Raw genomic sequence first — 18768 nt, forward strand, 5'->3', positions numbered from 1 at the left:
TCAACCTTGTCTTTTATCTCTTTAAAAATACTAAGAATTGCTATTTTATACTCTTTCTCTGATAATTCCAGAAGTGTTTGTGTCTGTGTTTGTTGTCTATTAATTCTGCATGTTCTTTCACGATTTCTTATGTCCTTGTGTATCTGGTTATCTTTGAGAATGTGCTGGAAGTTACTAAAAAAGAAGTGTGTGTGTGAATACTTTGATGTCTAAGATGATAATACATTTCTCTAAGGATCGTTTTCATTTGCTTTTGTCAGACACCCGGGCACACCACTAGGTCAATGTTATAGAGTTTGAAGGCTGAGGATCTCTACACCTCCAGGACAACCTGAATTTGGGAAACATGTCTATGCCAGGGCTTATCTCCAGTTTAACATTTTCTTTAGGGTGTCTTCATTTGGGGTCCCAGTTCAAATGTTGGGTGATTATTTAGACTCCCAGCTTTCAACACTTTTACATTTGTACCCCTTATACTGCAAGTCCACCAACTTTACTGCTGGCTTTCACGTGTCTCTTTCCACCAGCAAATGCCTTCAGGCAAAAGCAGCTTTGAGTGTTGGGATTATGACCTAGTCTCTTGCTTCTCCTAGAGTCTGATCCTTAATTCTTCACTCTCCTGTTAGCTCTTTTCAATGCTTTTCTTTTTTCAACGTTTCATCCACCTTAAGTTATTTTCCATGTAAGAGTTGGTCCTAATTACCATTACCATGAGTGTAACCCTTCACTCAAGGCTTCATTATTCTCCCTCCAGCCTAGCTGCACAGGACGCTTCCTGTACCGAGGAAGAGGGCAGACGGGAGGAGAGGGGAAGAGGAGATGGTGTTTCTGGTTTTATGACCGTGTTTCGGGGGAGTAGAAACTTACAGCCCCTCAGAAAAAACCACACTTTTTTTTCAGAAAGGGGAACTATTGTTACCTTAAGTTTCTCCACTTACCTAGACTACCTCATATGATTCAACGTCTCCCCAAATTGTCCAGCAGATCACGTGATAGGAGATGGCAGTATCCGGCCACTAGGCAGAGCCGGGGTGGGGGAGAGAGCGCAAGGTCCCGGTCTGGCGTGTTCTAGCCATGGGGCGTGGGTGGTTGGTGGCGGCCACGGGAGGAGCGTAGCCTGGCCCCGGGAGCAGGGTGCAGGGCAAATACCTCGCGCGCGCTCAAGCTCTTGCCTCCTCCGCACTTTCTCAAGAGGGAGCGAACGCCAAGCGGCACGCATTCGCCTCTGCGCATGTCGAAAATGACTATAGCACGTGCCAGGGCCACGTTCCTCTCCCACGAGCGCCCCAGTCAGTGGCGGAATACGTCAAATCAGAAGCCGAAGCGCACCACCGCCAAGGCTTTCGGGAAATGTAGTCTGCAGCCGCGTAGCGCCTGGAGACCTGGGAGGCTGCTCCCTTTGCAAGCGGGTGGCCCGCACTAGGTGGACTACACTCCCTACCCAGCACTCCTACAGTGTTAGGGGACGCAAGTGGGCTTCCTTTTTTTTTTTTTTTTGGCCCAGAGGCATGCGGGATCCTAGTTCCCCCACCAGGGATGGAGCCCCTGTCCCCTGCAGCGGAAGCGTGGAGTCTTAACCACTGGACCCACAGGGAAGTCCAAGTGGGCTTCCTTTGACACCTCTTTAAAAGCCACATCCAGATCTTCCTATTATTAAGTCTAAATTTGGTGGTATAAGCCTAATCTGTCTGGTGTCACCATTTTAAACGGTTTTCTCGCCCTCGCCAGGCTATCAAATCCCCTTTAGGAGCTCATAACCTGAGAAAAAGCAATTTTGTGCTTACTTATGGTTATTAAAACTTAGTCTAGACCAGTTCAAAACTCCAAATTCATACCTGATTCTTAGATGCCCGCATGCCCAGCCCGCATGGGTCAGGTGAAGGCTAAGAAGGAAGGTGCTGGTCTGCTGTGTTAGTCCTGTTGGGCCCAGGGCCAGTGGTCTGCCCCAACAGTCGGCCTCCTCACAGGGAGATGCGCGCCGGCCTGTGGGCTGCGTGCAGCTTCACCCCAGCCCACTATATTCATTCAGAGAGGGGTAGCCTAGTTCTCTCCTCACCTCCAACCCCTCTCCAGGTGGGTCACCCTGGGACACAGAGCCATTGCTCCTGCCCACCCTCTGACTTCTTTCCTCCGGGGAGCTCAGGCATAGGGTAAACTTATCTCCCAGTTTGTGAGCACAGTCCCAGCTTCCCATCTGGTTAGCTCCCCCTTGAGAATGAGCTCAATGGTCCTGGTTTAGCTCATCAGTAATACATATGGTCACCCCACCCAGGATCCACTGAAATCCTGTCTCGTGACCTCTGACGGCAAAGAAATCAGAGAGAGTGGGCCTGTCCTTTTTTTCCAAGGCACAGCACAAAGGCGGATGCTCAGAGGCCTTCACATTCTGCTGGTGGGGTTACTCCAGCAGAACACCCCTCCATTCAGGAATCTCCAGACAGTTGCAGGCACCTGTCTGTTAACATTCCTCTCCACCTCCTTACCACCGAATACACACTCTTCAGGCGCACGTACAAGCTCTCCTAAGAACTCCGGGTAGTAGCCCTGAAGTGAGCTTGTGGTTTTGCTGGAGATAAAGACAGCAAGCTCCAGTGATGTCAGATGCCCCCAATATCTCCAGTCATTCTCTTGGTGCTTGATTCCCCAAGCCCTGTGGGGAGGGCCAGGGGCCTCACCCTACAACCACAAGGATCCTCTCCTCTGGATCTGACCCTGTTGCATGGTTATATGTCAGTGGGGGCCTAGGAATGAGAGGTTGTGAATTTCTCACTTCCTAGTGAATCCTGTGGGAGCATGTGCCCAGTTCTTGTGGTACCCTTTAGAATGTAGGGGAACATGACTTTTTTCATCTTTCAGGCTTTATCAGCAATTCTAAGCCAACAGAAAAGTCCATGCCAAAACTCTGTGACAACTCTTAACTTCTGAAAATGAGTATTAAAATTCAAGAACAATTGGTAATTGCTAGTTTCTTAAAGCACATGGTAAAACAAAAACCCCATTAATTACTACAACTAATACTTATCTGGTCATAGCAGAAAAAAATGCCATCTTTATATCAGGTCCAAATTTCTTGGCTCCTTTATCCATTAAAATGTTTGTCCAAAAAAAAAGTGTTTTTCGAAAATTACAGGGCTTTCACTACAATTTGCTAGCAAAAATTGGTTCTTTCCTTCCACCAACTCCTGCCGATAATCACCTATGTTGCTTATCTACAGGAAGCCCTCTGTGCCCCTGCCCTCCCCTTCTTTTTAATTATTCCCTCAAATGGCATTTCTAGAGAGGGGGAACTACTTTGATTTTGACAGTACCAAGACTGACCCTTTCTTGGGCTTGGATCAGACTTCTCACTCTTGGGAGCATGAATGCCCATCATTCCTTCTCCTAAATCCTTCAGACATGCTGGATGTACAGGTCAGACAGGCTCATGGTACAGAGGGGAACCAAGGAGGTGGCTTTGTGTGAGAAGGGACCAGGTAAGAGCAGGGAGGCAGACTAACTATAAAAGAGTTTAACATTCACAGAGACACATACAACAAATACGCATCAGCCTCTTTTAACAAATATTAATATTTTGACAGATTTGCTTTTTTTTTTTTTTTTTTTTTCGGTATGCGGGCCTCTCACTGTTGTGGCCTCTACCATTGCGGAGCACAGGCTCTGGACACACAGGCTCAGCGGCCATGGCTCACGGGCCCAGCCGCTCCGCGGCATGTGGGATCTTCCCAGACCGGGGCACGAACCCGTGTCCCCTGCATCGGCAGGCGGACTCTCAACCACTGCGCCACCAGGGAAGCCTCAGATTTCCTTTTTTATTAAAAAAATTTGTCTTTTATCCCTTCCCAACCCTTTCCCCTCTAGCTACTGAGGAAACCACCACTACGCAGCTGGTATTTTACACCTTGTGGTTTTTTCTGGGTTTTTTTGCGGTACGCGGGCCTCTCACTGCCGTGGCCTCTCCCGTTGCGGAGCACAGGCTCCGGACGCACAGGCTCAGCGGCCATGGCTCACGGGCCCAGCCGCTCCGCGACATGTGGGATCTTCCCAGACCGGGGCACAAACCTGCGTCCCCTGCATCGGCAAGCGGACTCTCAACCACTGCGCCACCAGGGAAGCCCTGAAGCTGGTATTTTAATACTTTCCTACTTTTACTTCATATGAGTTGATAAAAAAATAGGTGATATGGACTTTTAAAAGTTTTATCACACTGTATGTAATCCCTCTACAACTTTATTTTCAATTGTTTTCAATGTTAGCCTTGTTAGTACACGTACACTCAATTCAACCATTCATTAAACATTTGAGTATCTCCTGTACTGGGTACAGGGGACTGAACAAGATACGGAAGTTGTTGTTCTCAATCATCAAGCTCCTCAGTTGTTATTTTTATACTTTTCTGTAAATATGTTATGCTTCAATAAAATTTACACCTCCCAAAATCTCTACTCTCACAGAGCTTACCTTCTTGAGAAGGACACATAATAAACAAGTAAATGTCAGGTGGTGGTAGGTATTATGGAGAAAATGAAGCTGGGAAGGGAGGTGGAGCATGCCATGCAGGGGGATTGCTTTTTTTTTTTTTTGGCCATGCCACAGGGCTTGTGGGATCTTAGTTCCCTGACCAGGGACTGAACCTGCACCCTTGGCAGTGAAAACCCTGAGTCCTAACCACTGAACCACCAGGGAATTCCCGGGGATTGCTATTTCAATAGGATAGTCAAAGAAGGGTTCACTGAACAAAGATCTGCAGGAGGTGAGGAACCAAACCAGGTGACATCTAGAAGAAGAGGATTCCAGGAAGAGTCAATAGCAAATGCAAAGCCTCTGAAGTGGAAGCTTGCCGTGGGTGTTTAAGTTACTGCAGAGAGTTTGGTGGAGCCATAGTACAGTGATCAAGAAAGAAGATGAGTGGTGAGTCAGACAGATAATACAGGAGGGTGGCAGGTGGTGGCAATACTGCATAAGTCTTTTACTTTAGTCTTTATTCATGAAGTGGAGAGTTATTTGAGGGCTTTGAGAAGATGAGTGACACAATCTTTGACTTTTACAGTGTCACTCTGGCTGCTGAACTTTGAACATAGAGAGGCACGGGTGGAAGCAGGGAAACCAACTAGGAGGCTATTTATTGCAAATACCTGGGCCGTAGATGATGATGGTGACTTGGGCTAGGATGGTAGAGGCAACAAGAAATGGCCATCCACATATATCCTGCAAGTTGGCAGACAGAACTTACTGAACCTTGGACATGGGGTGTGAAAGAAAGGTATCAAGAATGGTTCCCCAGTTTGGGGCTTGAGCAACTGGAAGGATGGGGTTGCCTTTTCCCAGATGGGAGGGCTGAGGTAGGAACATGCTTATGATGAGGGTGGGAAGGGGAGATCATGAGTTAGTTCATCTTTTGACATATTAAATTTGAGATGTCTGTTAGAAATCCAAGTGGAGGTGTCAAGTAGGCAGTTGGTTATGAGTATGGAATCTTGGGCTGGAGATAAAATTTTCAAGCAGGTATTTAAAGTCTTGCGAGTAGATGAGAGCCCCAATGAGGGTGACTGTAGAAAAAGAAAAGAGATCCAAAGATGGAGCCCTAGAAGAATTCCTATGTCTAGAGCAAGGGAAGATATAGAACTTGGGAGAAGTAGCTGTCAATAAAGTATAAGGAAATCTAGGTGTGATAACCTGGAAGCCAAGGGTGAGGAAGTGATCAACTGTACCAAATAATGCTGACAGGTCAAGTAAAAGGACTGAAAAAATACGACTGGATTTAGCCACATGGAGTCCATCAGTGACCTCTGACAAAAGCAGAAACAGGGCTTCCTTGGTGGCGCAGTGGTTGAGAGTCCGCCTGCCAATGCAGGGGACACGGGTTCGTGCCCCGGTCTGGGAGGATCCCACATGCCGCAGAGCAGTTGGGCCCGTGAGCCATGGCTGTTGAGCCTGCGCGTCCAGAGCCTGTGCTCCACAACGGGAGAGGCCACAACAGTGAGAGGCCCGCATACAGCAAAAAAAAAAAAAAAAAAAGCAGAAACAAAGACCTAATTGGAGGGGGTGCAAGAGAGACTGGAAGGAGAGGAATTGGAGACAATGAGTATTAGACACCTCTATTGAGGAATATTCCTATTAAGTAGGAAATGAAGTGGCAGGTGGAGGGGGATGCAGTGTGTGTGTGTGTGTGTGTATAATATTTAAATATATTTACAAATATAGATTTTAAGATGAGAAAAATCACGTTATTATGCTGATAGGAAAAATTCAGTAGACAAGAAAAAAAAAGATGCAGGAAAGAGGACAACTGTAGGAATGATGTTCTAGTTTATGAACAGGATCTAATAGACCAGAGAGAAGCTGGTCTTAGATAAGAGAACAAAGTGTCAACCACAGTAGCAGGAAAGAAAGGAAGAGCACAGGGACAAGATGCACGTAGGTGAGTAGTTACCTTCTGATTGCTTTTATTTTCCTGTTACCTAGGAAACAAGGTCACCAGCTAAGTGAGGACTGGGGCTAAGTGCTGGAGGTTGAGAAGACAGAAGCTATACAACAGTACCTTAGGAGACTGGGACAACGACTGGACTAGGGAAACAAATGCCTGAGGTTAGCAGTCAGGGATTTAAAGTGGGACTAGTCACTGTGGCTCTGTTTCCTGCAGCCACATTTAGCTGCATGGGTACAGGAGCAGAATAGGAGAGTTAGAATGTTTTTTGTTTCCAGATGCTCTGGTTCCTTTACTGAAGTACTGTATTATATTAAGAATATGCCATGGTTTATTAACCCATTCACTTACTGCCAGACATCTGTGTTGTGTCCATATGTTTACTATTTCAAACACTGCTGCAATAATCATCCTTGTACATGTCTTTGTGCTCACATGGGAGTACTTCTACTCTACCACATAGATCTAGAAGTGGAATCAGTGGGTCATCAAGTATGCTTAACTTCAATTTTACCAAATTACTCCCCCAAATGATTATACTAATTAACCCTCTCACTAGCAGTGTATAAAAGTTCTCATTTCCCCCCTGCCAGACTTCTAAATTTTTTGCCAGCCTAATGGATATGAAATAGTATCTCACTGTTTTCTTTTGCAGTATTCTGATTTCAAGTTGAGCATCTTTTCATTTTGAAAAGCCAGTCTTCTTTCTCTATCAACACATCTCCACTATACTGCTAACAAGACTATATTAAGTACCTATTGTGTGCCTGGCATTGTGATAATCAAGGGAACAAAAAAAAAGTTAGCAAAATAGATGTGGACTCTGCCTTCCTGGCACTCACAATCTATTGTGGGGTGGGGAGAAAACCAAATAATCAAAAATACAAATTGTGGTAAGGTGAAGGACATTAACAATAATCCATGAAAATTTAAAAGGAGACCAATTTAGCCAGGCAGTCATTAAAACCTTCCCTGATGTGACATTTGCATTTTTAACAGATAGGAATTAACTAGTTCAGTATGTATAAAAGCCCACTGCAGCTATAAAGAACCAAGCACCACCAGCATCAATATGCCTAATAACTGCAGAATTGTTTTATCATCCATGCTGGCACAGAGAAGTGCTAGATGCTCTGGCAGACATAGTGCCTGCCCTGGGGCCCTTCCCCACACACACCCAGGAGCGGGAGACTGGTTTTCTCTTGTTTCCCTTTTGCAATTTTGAAGCTGCACTATTATAACTAGTCTATTCTTGCATGAATCTCACACCTGGTTATACTTACCTATACATGCTGACCCAGTAATCCCATTTTGGATATTTATCTCACTCTGGATATTTTAAGAAAAAATTCTATAGAAAAAAAAAGCGGGGGGCTTCCCTGGTGGCGCAGTGGTTGAGAGTCCGCCTGCCAATGCAGGGGACACGGGTTCGTGCCCCGGTCTGGGAAGATCCCACATGCCGCGGAGCGGCTGGGCCCGTGAGCCATGGCCGCTGAGCCTGTGTGTCCAGAGCCTGTGCTCTGCAACGGTAGAGGCCACAACAGTGAGAGGTCCGCATACCGCAAAAAAAAAAAAAAAAAAAAAAAAAAGAGGGTGCTTAAAAAGGTGAAAGTATTCAATGTCATTATTATAAAACCAATGCCCCAAACTATCCAAATATTATTGCAACAGCAGGGAGTTTGTTAATGGGATCATGAGACTGTGTAGCAACATGAAAAATATTTATAAGAAAGTTTTTTATTTAAGTATGAGACAAGATTTTATCTACAGTCTAGGCAAATGCAAGTAACTGATATATTAAAGTGTGAGGGTGTGGGTGAATCTGGGGGATTTAATTTACTGAAACAGTCAAGAAAAACACTCCAAGGCCCTTCATCATTTTGCTTCCACTTGGTCTCCCGTCTAACCTATCACCATATCCCTTCATCCATTCACCCCCAAACGACACTGTGTTACATGCATCTCTTTGAACATAACACGGCTCTGGAGACATGAAATTTAGAGGTTAAGAGCTCTGCCTTTGCAGCCAGGCAGTTCTGGGTTCCAAGTCTGAATCTGCCATGGGCAGTACTTTACCTCTCTGGGTTCTTCTCCCCACTATAAAACAAAGATATAATACGTGCATTAAGTTTCTTTAATGCAAGCAACATAAATATAACAAAGGGGGACTCATTCGACTGATAGTGGGGAGCCCACTGAATCCCAGAAAAGCTTCAGAAATTGAGCCCAGTCCAAGGACCTCAGGAATGAGAAATGAGAACACCATCATGGCAGCTGCATCCTCTCCTGCTACAACAGACCCCCCGGCTCTGGTAAGGAATCAGGCTCCAGGCAACTTTAGGCCTTCACCTTACCAGCCTAGCAACCTCAAATTAAAGTATCCTTGCTAAGTCTATTTTGAAAAAATTCTGTCAAAGGACTCTGATTGGCTCAGTTGTTCCTGGAACTATCATTGAGCCCCAGGATGTCCTGACTTGTGTTCCTGTGGTCAGTACAGCAGGGATTGTTACAAGAGGAAGAGGGGGGGAAAAGCTGGGTAAAGACAAGACACCACAAGACCTATTAGGGGACCTATAAGGATTAAATGAAATGATGGCTATAAAATACTTAACACAATGTCTTTCAAGTAGTAAGCAATCAATAAATGCTATTAACTCACCTGGCTGTGATGAGTTTAGCAGTTAATCCCTCTTCCTTGATGCACCACTCTTTAATCTTAGCCAAGTTCTGAAAATGGAAAAAGACAAACTGACTCCCATTCAACTAAGAAGGCTATTTATTGAAATAATACAACGATGTTACAAGGATGTATTTCATATGGCCTAGAAGCTGGGTGTTCATTAAGTGCATGGTGCGTGGTTGCTGGGACTAGAGAATCCTCTGCTCAATCAGCCATACATACATCCTGGGCGCCCTCCCTGCCAATGATGATATGCTGAGATTCAGAGACTGGTTGGATCTAGGCCAGGCTGCACACACAAACCAGTGGTCTCCTTTGGGTCTTCTGGAACTAAGTCTTTATAAACTTCCACAACAGCTGCGTAGCACTCAACTGGTTACAATTCATGCCATTCTTGCAAACAGTCCACTATGGGGATCCCCAATCAACAGAAAAAGGAGCTCCTGATAGGCATCCTAGCCAATCAGTAGTGGAGGTTCCGAGTAGAACTGCCCATTGTCAAACTATGTATCAGACAACACAGGTACGGTCTTGGCATTGTGGTGTATGCTAAGCGTGGAACATCATAAACAAGGTATTTTTGAATGGTTAAAGTCTTGGAAGGGCAGATCTGCTGTAGAGCATCCCATCTTGCTCCACATATGACAAACTCACTGGGCTGGACTTCCCACATTTCAGGCCCCAGGCGCATTTTTCCTGCAGAGAATTACGAAGGATGTTTGGGAGCTGCCTCATGTTGTCCAGGATGAGACAAAAATGACGGATCCTGCCACCTGACATGCAAAGCCAGTAGGAAAGGTTCACCATCAACACCACCCCATATCACTCCTCCCCAGGATTCATCATTAGGGCAGGAAATTTTGCTTATCTTGGGGGGAACAGAGGCTCTTTCATGAAAGGGGTCAATTTCTACAGTTGCTTCCAAATTTATCTGCACTACTGGTGTCAATGAACAGACATTCTGGAAATTCCTTTAGAATAGGCCATGGGAGGCTTTAGGGGATATTAAGGATTAGAGTGGGCTATTGAAGCTTTACTGATGGAAAAGCACCACAGAGCCATAAAAGTTAATTTTTTAATGGTGAAAATTTCCTTGGCACACAAAATGACCCATTACATGCTGATTCCCTAAACTGATTTAAAGGCAAATTTTATGGCAATGGATAATTTGATTTATACTTCTCTACAGTAAAATTAATTTGAGGAACTTTTTTTTTTTTTTTTTTGCGGTACACGGGCCTCTCACTGTTGTGGCCTCTCCCGTTGCGGAGCACAGGCTCCAGACGTGCAGGCTCAGTGGCCATGGCTCACGGGCCCAGCCGCTCTGTGGCATGTGGGATCTTCTTGGACCGGGGCAGGAACCTGTGTCCCTGCATCGGCAGGCGGACTCTCAACCGCTGCGCCACGAGGGAAGCCCAATTTGGGGAAATTTTTTTCTCTGAGTTCTGTGTTGTTTTTCCATTGATCAAATCAATACAGGAAGCTTGGGGCAGTGCTTTTTCATGGGAAGATCACGAAAAGCACAGTAGGAAGACTTAATAATTCTATGAAACTGACATACCTTAGCTGAAGTATGATACTTGGGAAAAGGAAAAAAGTCATTAGTAGTTCAACTATTTACAATTTCTGTTAACATTTTGGTTTATAAGCTTCCAACAAGCTGCTTTAAATAAGTGTGTGACAGATTTGCATATGTCTTGCTGCCTCTTATGCTTTTATGAATTCCCGAAGTATTCAACTCCTGAGTGCTCATTAAATTATTTGTGCATCTGATTTATTTTAAAACTTATTTTAAAGCCCTGAATTCCAAAATATCTTTTCAGTGGCAAGACCATGGGGCTAACGATCCAGGAGACCTGCATTTTCCACCCAGCTTTGCCGCTATAAACTGTATCATGCTGTGCAACCACTTCACATCTTGGCTTTCAGTTTCTTCATCTGTACAGTGAAGTAGTTGGACCAGCTGATCTAATTCTTTGAATGGTGAATTCCTGGAGGTGAAACTGGTTTCCATGGTAAATTTAACATAAGAGCTGCAGTTGAATGCAGCTGTCAAGCAATTTAAAAATGAGTTTTGGTCACTACCATGTAAGTTTTATTTATTTTTAAAAAAGGCTGTAAACAGTGAGAGTTACAAGTTAAATTGTTGAAAGTTGGTGATCTCCTGCAAACATATATTCAAAAAGATTTACAAAGTCCAGTATATAGGCATACCATTTCTAACAGGTTATATAAGATGTTTGTAGTTGTTTTTATATATGTCTGTAATCAGATCTGAGAATGCGGCTTTTGTTCAGTTTTCTCCTGTTTTTTTTTTTTCTCTTTTTTGGCTGCGCCACATGGCATGCAGGATCTTCGTCGACCAGGGATCGAACCTGTGCCCCCTGCAGTTGGAAGCATGGAGTCTTATAACCACTGGACCACCAGGGAAGTCCCAGAGAATGTGGCTTTTATTAAAAAAACGCTGTCTACTAGCACAGAGCTTTCTCCACACACAATGTGCACACATACACACATACAATTCACTACATTCTCAAGCTTTCTCTCCAGTAAGAATCCTCTGATACTGAATAAGAACAATATTTTAGCTAAAGCTTTTGGCACATTCCCTCATGTCAAGGTTCCTAGAGTTTATTTCGTGTATGAATTCTCTGATGTTTAGTAAGAGCTGAGCTTCGACTGAAGTTTTTCCCACATTCCTTACAAGCGTAGGGTTTTTCTCCAGTATGGATTCTCTGATGATCATGCAGATTAGTTTTCTTTCGGAAAGCTCGCCCACATTCATTACATTCATAGGGTTTTTCTCCAGTATGAGTTCTCTCATGCTGAATGAGGGATGAACTCTGACTGAAGGCTTTACCACAGTCGATACATTCATAGGGTTTCTCTCCAGTGTGGGTTCTCTCGTGTTGAGTCAGTGATGAGCGTCGACTGAAGGCTTCTCCACATTCATTACATTCATAGGGTTTTTCTCCAGTATGAATTCTGTGATGCTCTATGAAACTCGTACTCCTTTTGAAAGCTTTCCCACATACATTACATTGATAGGGTTTCTCGCCAGGATGAGAAATAGATTGTTGACTAAAGGCCTGCTCACAACCATAGGGGTTTTCTCCAGTGTGGATCCTTTGATGGTCGGAGAAGTCTGTAATGTGACTGAAGTCTTCCCCACAGTCATTGCAATGATAGGATTTCACTTCAGTGAGAGTGTTTTCATCTTGAATAAGAGATGAGCTCTTGAAATCTATGCTGTAGTTATTGCTTTGGTAAGGTTTGCCTCTCTTATGAATCCTCATGTGTTTATAAAGGGATGGGCTCTGACCAAAAGCCCTCCCACATATGCTACATTCAAAAGGTTTCTCTCCTGTGTGAGTCCTCTCATGCTGGACAAGGGAAGAACATCGACTAAAGGCTTTCCCACATTCCTTACATTGGAAGGGTTTCTCTCCACTATGTGTGACCTCATGCTGAGTGAGGGATGTGCCATGCCTAAACGACCTACCACACAAATTACATCGATATGGTTTCTCTCCAGTGTGAATTCTCTGGTGTTGAACAAGGGAGGAGCTGCGCTGGAAGGCTTTCCCACAGAGACTACACTGATAGGGTTTCTCTCCAGTATGAGCATTCTCATGCTGACCAAGGGATGAGCTATGCCTGAAGGCCTTCCCACACACATTACATTCAAAGGGTTTCTCCCCAGTGTGAATTCTCTGATGCTCAGTAAGTTGTGTCTTCCAGAGGAAGGTTTTCCCACAGTCAGTACATTCATGGTGTTTCTTTCCAGGATAAATTCCCTGATCTGTACCGTTGGGGAAAGTTCCATCTCCTTTATGAGTTTTCTCATGTTTAGTCAGTGATGACCTATGAATAAAGGCTTTTCTACATTTATTACATTTATAAGGTTTCTTTTTTGCAAGGATATTATTCTGACTGAGTAAGTCTGAATTATGTCCCAAATTGCTCCCAAGTGTATCACATTCATTAGACCTTGGAGGAATGTTCAGTTGTGTAACCAGGTCTGTGTTCAATCTAGAATTTTCAACAAATTTATTTTGCTCACAAGCTTCCTCTGGTGTGATTATTTTCTTTTGGGTGGATGCATCTGGCCCCAAATGTCTCTTCCAGTTTTCCTTGTGCCTCTCTAACTGGCCATTAACATCCCAAGTGTCTTCTAACGTGGCACATGAGGGATCATCTGTGCTAAGGGATACTTCAGATATGCTCTGCTGCAGATTTGAAGATTTGGCTTCAGGCCTGGTCCTCCAGTCTGAAAGAAATCCAAAGTGCAAAAGTCCCCTATTCCCTCCTGTTAAAACAAACTGCTACAAGAATGAGGAAGTGAAAGAGATATAAGTTATACATTACTCTGTTTTGAAATTAGTCCTGTAGCTACAGAAGACCCAAAATGGAGAAAGGAAGAGTGGAGAGAGGTGACAATGCAGACTGCAGATCCAGAGAGAAGAATAAGTCCAGAATGAGGAAGCCCATGTAGGAGGGCTTGTTAGGGAGTAGGGAACAGGTGAGCAAGAGTTAGGCACAGATACAAATGGAATAGGATCATGGTCCGTCTTGCAGAGTCTTATCTGCTATCCATGCCTCCCGTCCATTTTACAAACTGCCACGGAATCTATCTTCCTAATATATTCATTTCATAATTTCTTTAAAGTCACCTCTGAGGCTTCAGATCTTCAAACCCTGCAGAGAAAATCTGCAGCCAGTGATCTAACTGAAATGATTCTTTGACATAACTCGAGATCAAGGGCTATACTTCCCAAAGAGAAAAAAAAAGTAATATTTCAGGAGGCAAATCATCCTTGCCCTTACACACGGAGCTGTGGTTTTAGTCTCTTTGAGTTCTGATTCTACATTAATCACCTCTCTTAACCAAAAAAAATTTATTTTAATCTGCTTAAAAAACTGATCTCTAAACCTTTGTTTAACCTCAGAATACTAATAGCAGAAAATTAATGAATGTCCAGGTTCTAAGAATGGTAACCTTTTAAAAACTAAGGGGAGGGAGGTTTCTGGAATGATGGAGATGTTCCATATCAAAAGAAGTTTGGGTTGGATGGGAGAATGCACTTGTCAAAATCAAATGGATGGTACATATAAAAGAGGTATATATTTCACTGTATATAATATTTTCTAAAAAAAAAAAAAGAACTATGAACAAATATTGAACTCTAGTCAATGATATACATGCTGAAGCATGTAGGGGTGAAATGTACTCATGTCTGCAACTCACTAGGAAATGCATCAAAGGTAAGACAGATTAATAGACAGACAGACGAAGAGATATGTGATAAAGCAAATATAACAACATGTTAACAACTATAGCACCATGGTGGTAGGTATATGGTGTTCACTGTATAATTTTTTCAACTTCTCAAATGTTTGAAAATTTGCATAATAAAATATTAGGAGGGGAACCCCCCCCCCCCCAGTAACTAAGGAGCCCTAAACTCCCAAATCCCTTACCCTGGAACAAGACTCAATTCTAAATTTCTGAGGACAGAGAATGCTTTGTATTCCTTTTAGAATCCTTCTCAGTGGGACATTCAAGAATTGTTTGTTGAAATGAATGAATGAGAAAGTTCTCTCCCAGCAAGATTCCATAACAATCAATCAAGTAATTTTCTGACTGCCTTCTATATGCTCTGCAATACAAATAGAAAATATTTAGAAATATAATAAATAGACTCTCCAGGAGCTTAAAAATCTAAGAATAAAAACAAGACTCAATCTTTTGACGACTTATGAAGAAACCCATCAGATGGCACATATTAAATCTGAATTTGTGTGGTAGAGATGATATAAATGATATTTGTGATCAGGGAAGAAACAAATAAATATATTAGCATATATTAAGTTTTATGGATTAGACAGACCTTGAACTTAAAGAATAGATGGCTTTGGATAGGCACAAAGTATTATCTAATGAGGGAAACTATATGCTACTTACAGAGAACATCAAGAAAAAGTTCAACCTAGGTGGAGCTTTTTTTAGCAGGAATAGAAAGATAATACTGGAAGCGATGATGGGGACCTTTAAATCAAGGGAGTTTCTGCTTCCTATAATGAGGTACAGGGAGTAATAGCAAAGTTCTTTCAGAGGTGGCTGGTTTAGGAAGATAAAGCATTAAAATCCAATATGGTCCATGAAGTGATGAATAGATAAACAAAATGTGATATATCCATACAATAAAATATTACTCAGCAATACAAAGGAATGAAGTTCTGATACATGCTACAGCATGAATGAACCTTGAAACATTATGCTAAGTGAAAGAAGCCAGTCACAAAGGGCTACATATTATGATTCCATATATAGAAGATATCCAGAATAGGCAAATCCATAGAGATAAAAAGTAGATTAATGGTTGCCAGGAGCTGGGGGGTATGGGGAATGGAAAGTGACTGCTAATGGGTATAACATTTCTTATTGGGGTGTTGAACATGTGCTGCTTAGATAGCAGTGATGGCTGCACAACTCTGTACATATCCAAAACAACCACTGAAATGTACACTTTAAAAGGGTGAGTTTTATGGTATGTGAATTATATCTCAATAAAATTATGATTTAAAAAATCCAGTATGGATTACAAAAAGATAAGATTGAGTGAGCAATTTCAACTGGGAATTATAATAATCTAAGTCTGGGGTTTGGTTGAGGATGTCACCAGTCCAAGTTAAAAGGGAGGAAAACCTAAGATACTTCTCAAAGGAGGAAAATAACTTGGGTTGAAAGAAAAAGACTACACTGACTACGGTGTCTGGCCTGAGGGACTGGAATCCTGATAATTTCTAATGGGCAAGGGGAGAAATGGATAATGGGCAATGTAGCAAAATGTGCTGACTGGAGATGCAAGATGATTAATTTAGATTTTACACCTCTATTAAGAATGTTGTGAAAAAAAAAGAAAAAAGAATGTTGTGGGACTTACAAGTGGAGGGGTCCTGTGAGAAGAAAATAAAAGTGACTAGGGTACAAGTAAGGATGATTCTGAGTCTACAGCACACAATAAAGAGCTGCAACTACCAGAAGGCAGGCACCCTTTTATAGGGAGGTAATATAGAAAGAAAGGAGAGGAAGCCAGAAGGCAGGCTCCTTAAGGTAGATTCACTAAGAGGGAAAAGCAAGAAAAGCCAAAGACCCAAAGCCAAGAAGCATTGAATGAGTGGGGAAACCAGGAGAGGATGATACTCCAGGAACTGTGGAGGGAGAAAATGAATCAAATGGACAGGAGTGCAGGACAGAAGGAGGATGGTGTTGCTCGCCAGACAGGTGGTACAGGAGTGCAGTCAGGGAAAGAAGTCTGGAGGGAGGGAGGATCAAGGTTATGGGTATTTCCTACAAGTCTGGGACATCCGACAGTGAAAGCAGCAAGAAAAAACAAGAAGGAGACATGGAAGTTCAATTAATGTCTGAATGAGTAAGAAAACAGATCTCTGAATAATGAAGGGGGACTGAGGACACCAGAGGAGAAAATAATCCAGAAGTAGGTATATAGGATAGGGAGAGATGGTATTCTGAGTGTAGGACAAATGGCTACTTTCAGAAAGGAAAAAGAGGTACCTTTTCTTCCAAGACCTACCAGCAGCAAGACACCCTAATGGAGAAGGGAGACATATAGAGGTGTCATCCAGGAGACAGCCCAACCTCTTCTACAGGTCTAGGCACTCCCAAGGCAGCAATCTGAAGGTGCTGCCCTCTCCCTCAGCTGTGCCATTGTCCTACATGCTTGATTCTCCCTCATTTACCTGGACAGAAAGGTCTTTGGATTTCTCCCTCTGCTATCCATGGCTCTTCTCCTTGCTCCAATTTGAAGATCACCTCTGGCTTGGAAACTTGATATCCTGCTCATGGGTAAATACACAAGATTTGGTTGTTTGTGCAAGTAGACAAAGAACCCTCTATAAGTCAATACTAGGCCTTGATCCTCAGGAACTCTGAAGGGAAAAAATGGTGCAACTTGAGGAGTCATGCAATCAAATGGCCTATTTCCAGTTCTGCAAAAGAAAGACCTTTTACCTAAAGAGTAGGCTCAGAAACCCATAAAGCTGGGTCCCAGCAAGATGAACAAGCTCTAACCCTGTACACTCTGCTCACAGTCACCCAAACTATGAGTCCCACAACCTTAGCAACTGAGAAGGGAAAGACCCACCGATACATAGACAATGAGATGTGGTCCTTACCAAGAGAAACCAAGTGGCTATAGTTCTCCAGCATCACATCCCTGTACAAGCGCCTCTGAGCGGGATCCATGTGGTGCCATTCTTCCTGGGTGAAGTTCACAGCCACATCTTTAAATGTCACCAATTCCTGTAGGAACACATTCCTGCTCAAGTAGGAATCAACCCCACAAATGTTCCCATGGCAAAACTGGGAACCTACTGTAGGGTATATCGCAAATGGTGATCACACGTGTGATATCCTGAGGGGGCAATGTTGGGTTAAATATACTAGTTGTTACACAATTTTATAGAGAATCTAATACGGCAGGCAGGAAAGTCATGAGGGGCAATGTGTCCCGCAATCCTGTAAGCCTACTTAGTTTTCTTCTTGTTCCCTTCAAAGCCAAGCCTTTCCTATACAATCACCAATTCCTCACTGCCCATGTGCTTCCTTTGGTACAAAACCCCAATACAGCAGGGAATAAAAAGTGACAGCCCTCCTTCACCCCCATCACCAATCCCACAAACTCCCTACAAATAACCATTGTTAACAATTTGGTGTATACACTTAACAGTCCCTTTCCATGTTTCACACACACACACACACACACCACACACACACAGTCTTGTTTTGTGAAATATCATATAAATTGTTCTACATCCTGCTTTCCACATTTAGCTATGTATCTTGGAAGTCTTTCCTTAGTGCTATGTATAATTTCACCTTATTTCTTTGAATTGCTTCATAGCACCCCAGAGTACAGCTGTACCATATGACACCCATTGCCTAAAACCCATAGCACCCCACTGTATTAGGAACAAGATTCAAACTACCCCCTCACTCACTGGGCTCTGGCCATGCTGACCTTGCCCTGAATATATCAAGCCTGTTCCCACTCTGGGCCTTGGGATCACAACATGGTTGACAACCAGTCAACCTAAACCATGTTTAGGTCTCAGGTCTAGCATGGCGGCCTCAGAAAAGGTGTCTTAGCACCTCCCTCTAATTTACTATGCATCATATTACCATGCTTAATTTTTCTCCTAAAACAGGTATCGCTCACTGTCCGAATTCCTGCCACCTGAACTCAGGAACCAAATAGATTCAGATGAAAAAGGACACTTGTACTTCTAATCGTTATCTGAGATTTGTTAGCTTTTCTGTCTCCCCAGTTGCAAGTCCCGTGAGAATAAGGACTTTACCTATCTTATTCACAGCTATATGACCCCCAGTGGCTAGACCGATGCCCAGCACATAGCGGATGCTTAGAAAAACTTGGTGAGTGAATAAATGGACCAGTTCTTATTATTAGATATTTGGATTAGTTCCAATATTTTGCTATTACAATTACTGCAATACATACTCTTTGTGCAAATATATTAGAATTCCTGTAGGCTAGCTAGCTAGAATTGGAATTTCTAGGTCAAAGATTTTTTCATGCTTTACTCCACTCCAATCACTTCTTCCTCACCACCCACTGAAACT

At 43.2% G+C, this 18768-nt stretch overlaps 2 protein-coding genes across 9 annotated transcripts in view; both read right to left on the reverse strand.

Annotated features, from left to right (window-relative positions):
* The window catches only part of CDH3 (cadherin 3), a 118757-nt gene extending 109614 nt beyond the window's left edge, over positions 1–9143 (reverse strand). Inside the window, exon 1 of the mRNA XM_081217755.1 lies at positions 9084–9143. The gene's annotated coding sequence lies outside the window, so the exon portion shown is untranslated. The remainder of the gene's footprint in view (positions 1–9083) is intronic.
* The window catches only part of ZFP90 (ZFP90 zinc finger protein), a 36923-nt gene that overhangs the window by 6616 nt on the left and 11539 nt on the right, over positions 1–18768 (reverse strand). For 3 of the 8 annotated variants that reach the window (XM_081217768.1, XM_081217769.1, XM_081217767.1), the window contains 3 exons: positions 17304–17430; positions 16869–16964; positions 9201–13374 (listed from right to left, as the gene is read on the reverse strand). In XM_081217768.1, coding sequence (XP_081073894.1) covers positions 11729–13374; positions 16869–16964; positions 17304–17430 — 1869 coding nt within the window. In that variant the 3' untranslated portion in view covers positions 9201–11728. The other 5 variants (XR_014013878.1, XR_014013877.1, XM_081217772.1 and 2 more) reach the window with 5 other exon arrangements.

This window comes from Mesoplodon bidens (genome assembly GCF_964165515.1).
Source record: "Mesoplodon bidens genome assembly, chromosome: 18".
In the NCBI taxonomy this organism is placed as follows: Eukaryota; Metazoa; Chordata; class Mammalia; order Artiodactyla; family Ziphiidae; genus Mesoplodon; species Mesoplodon bidens.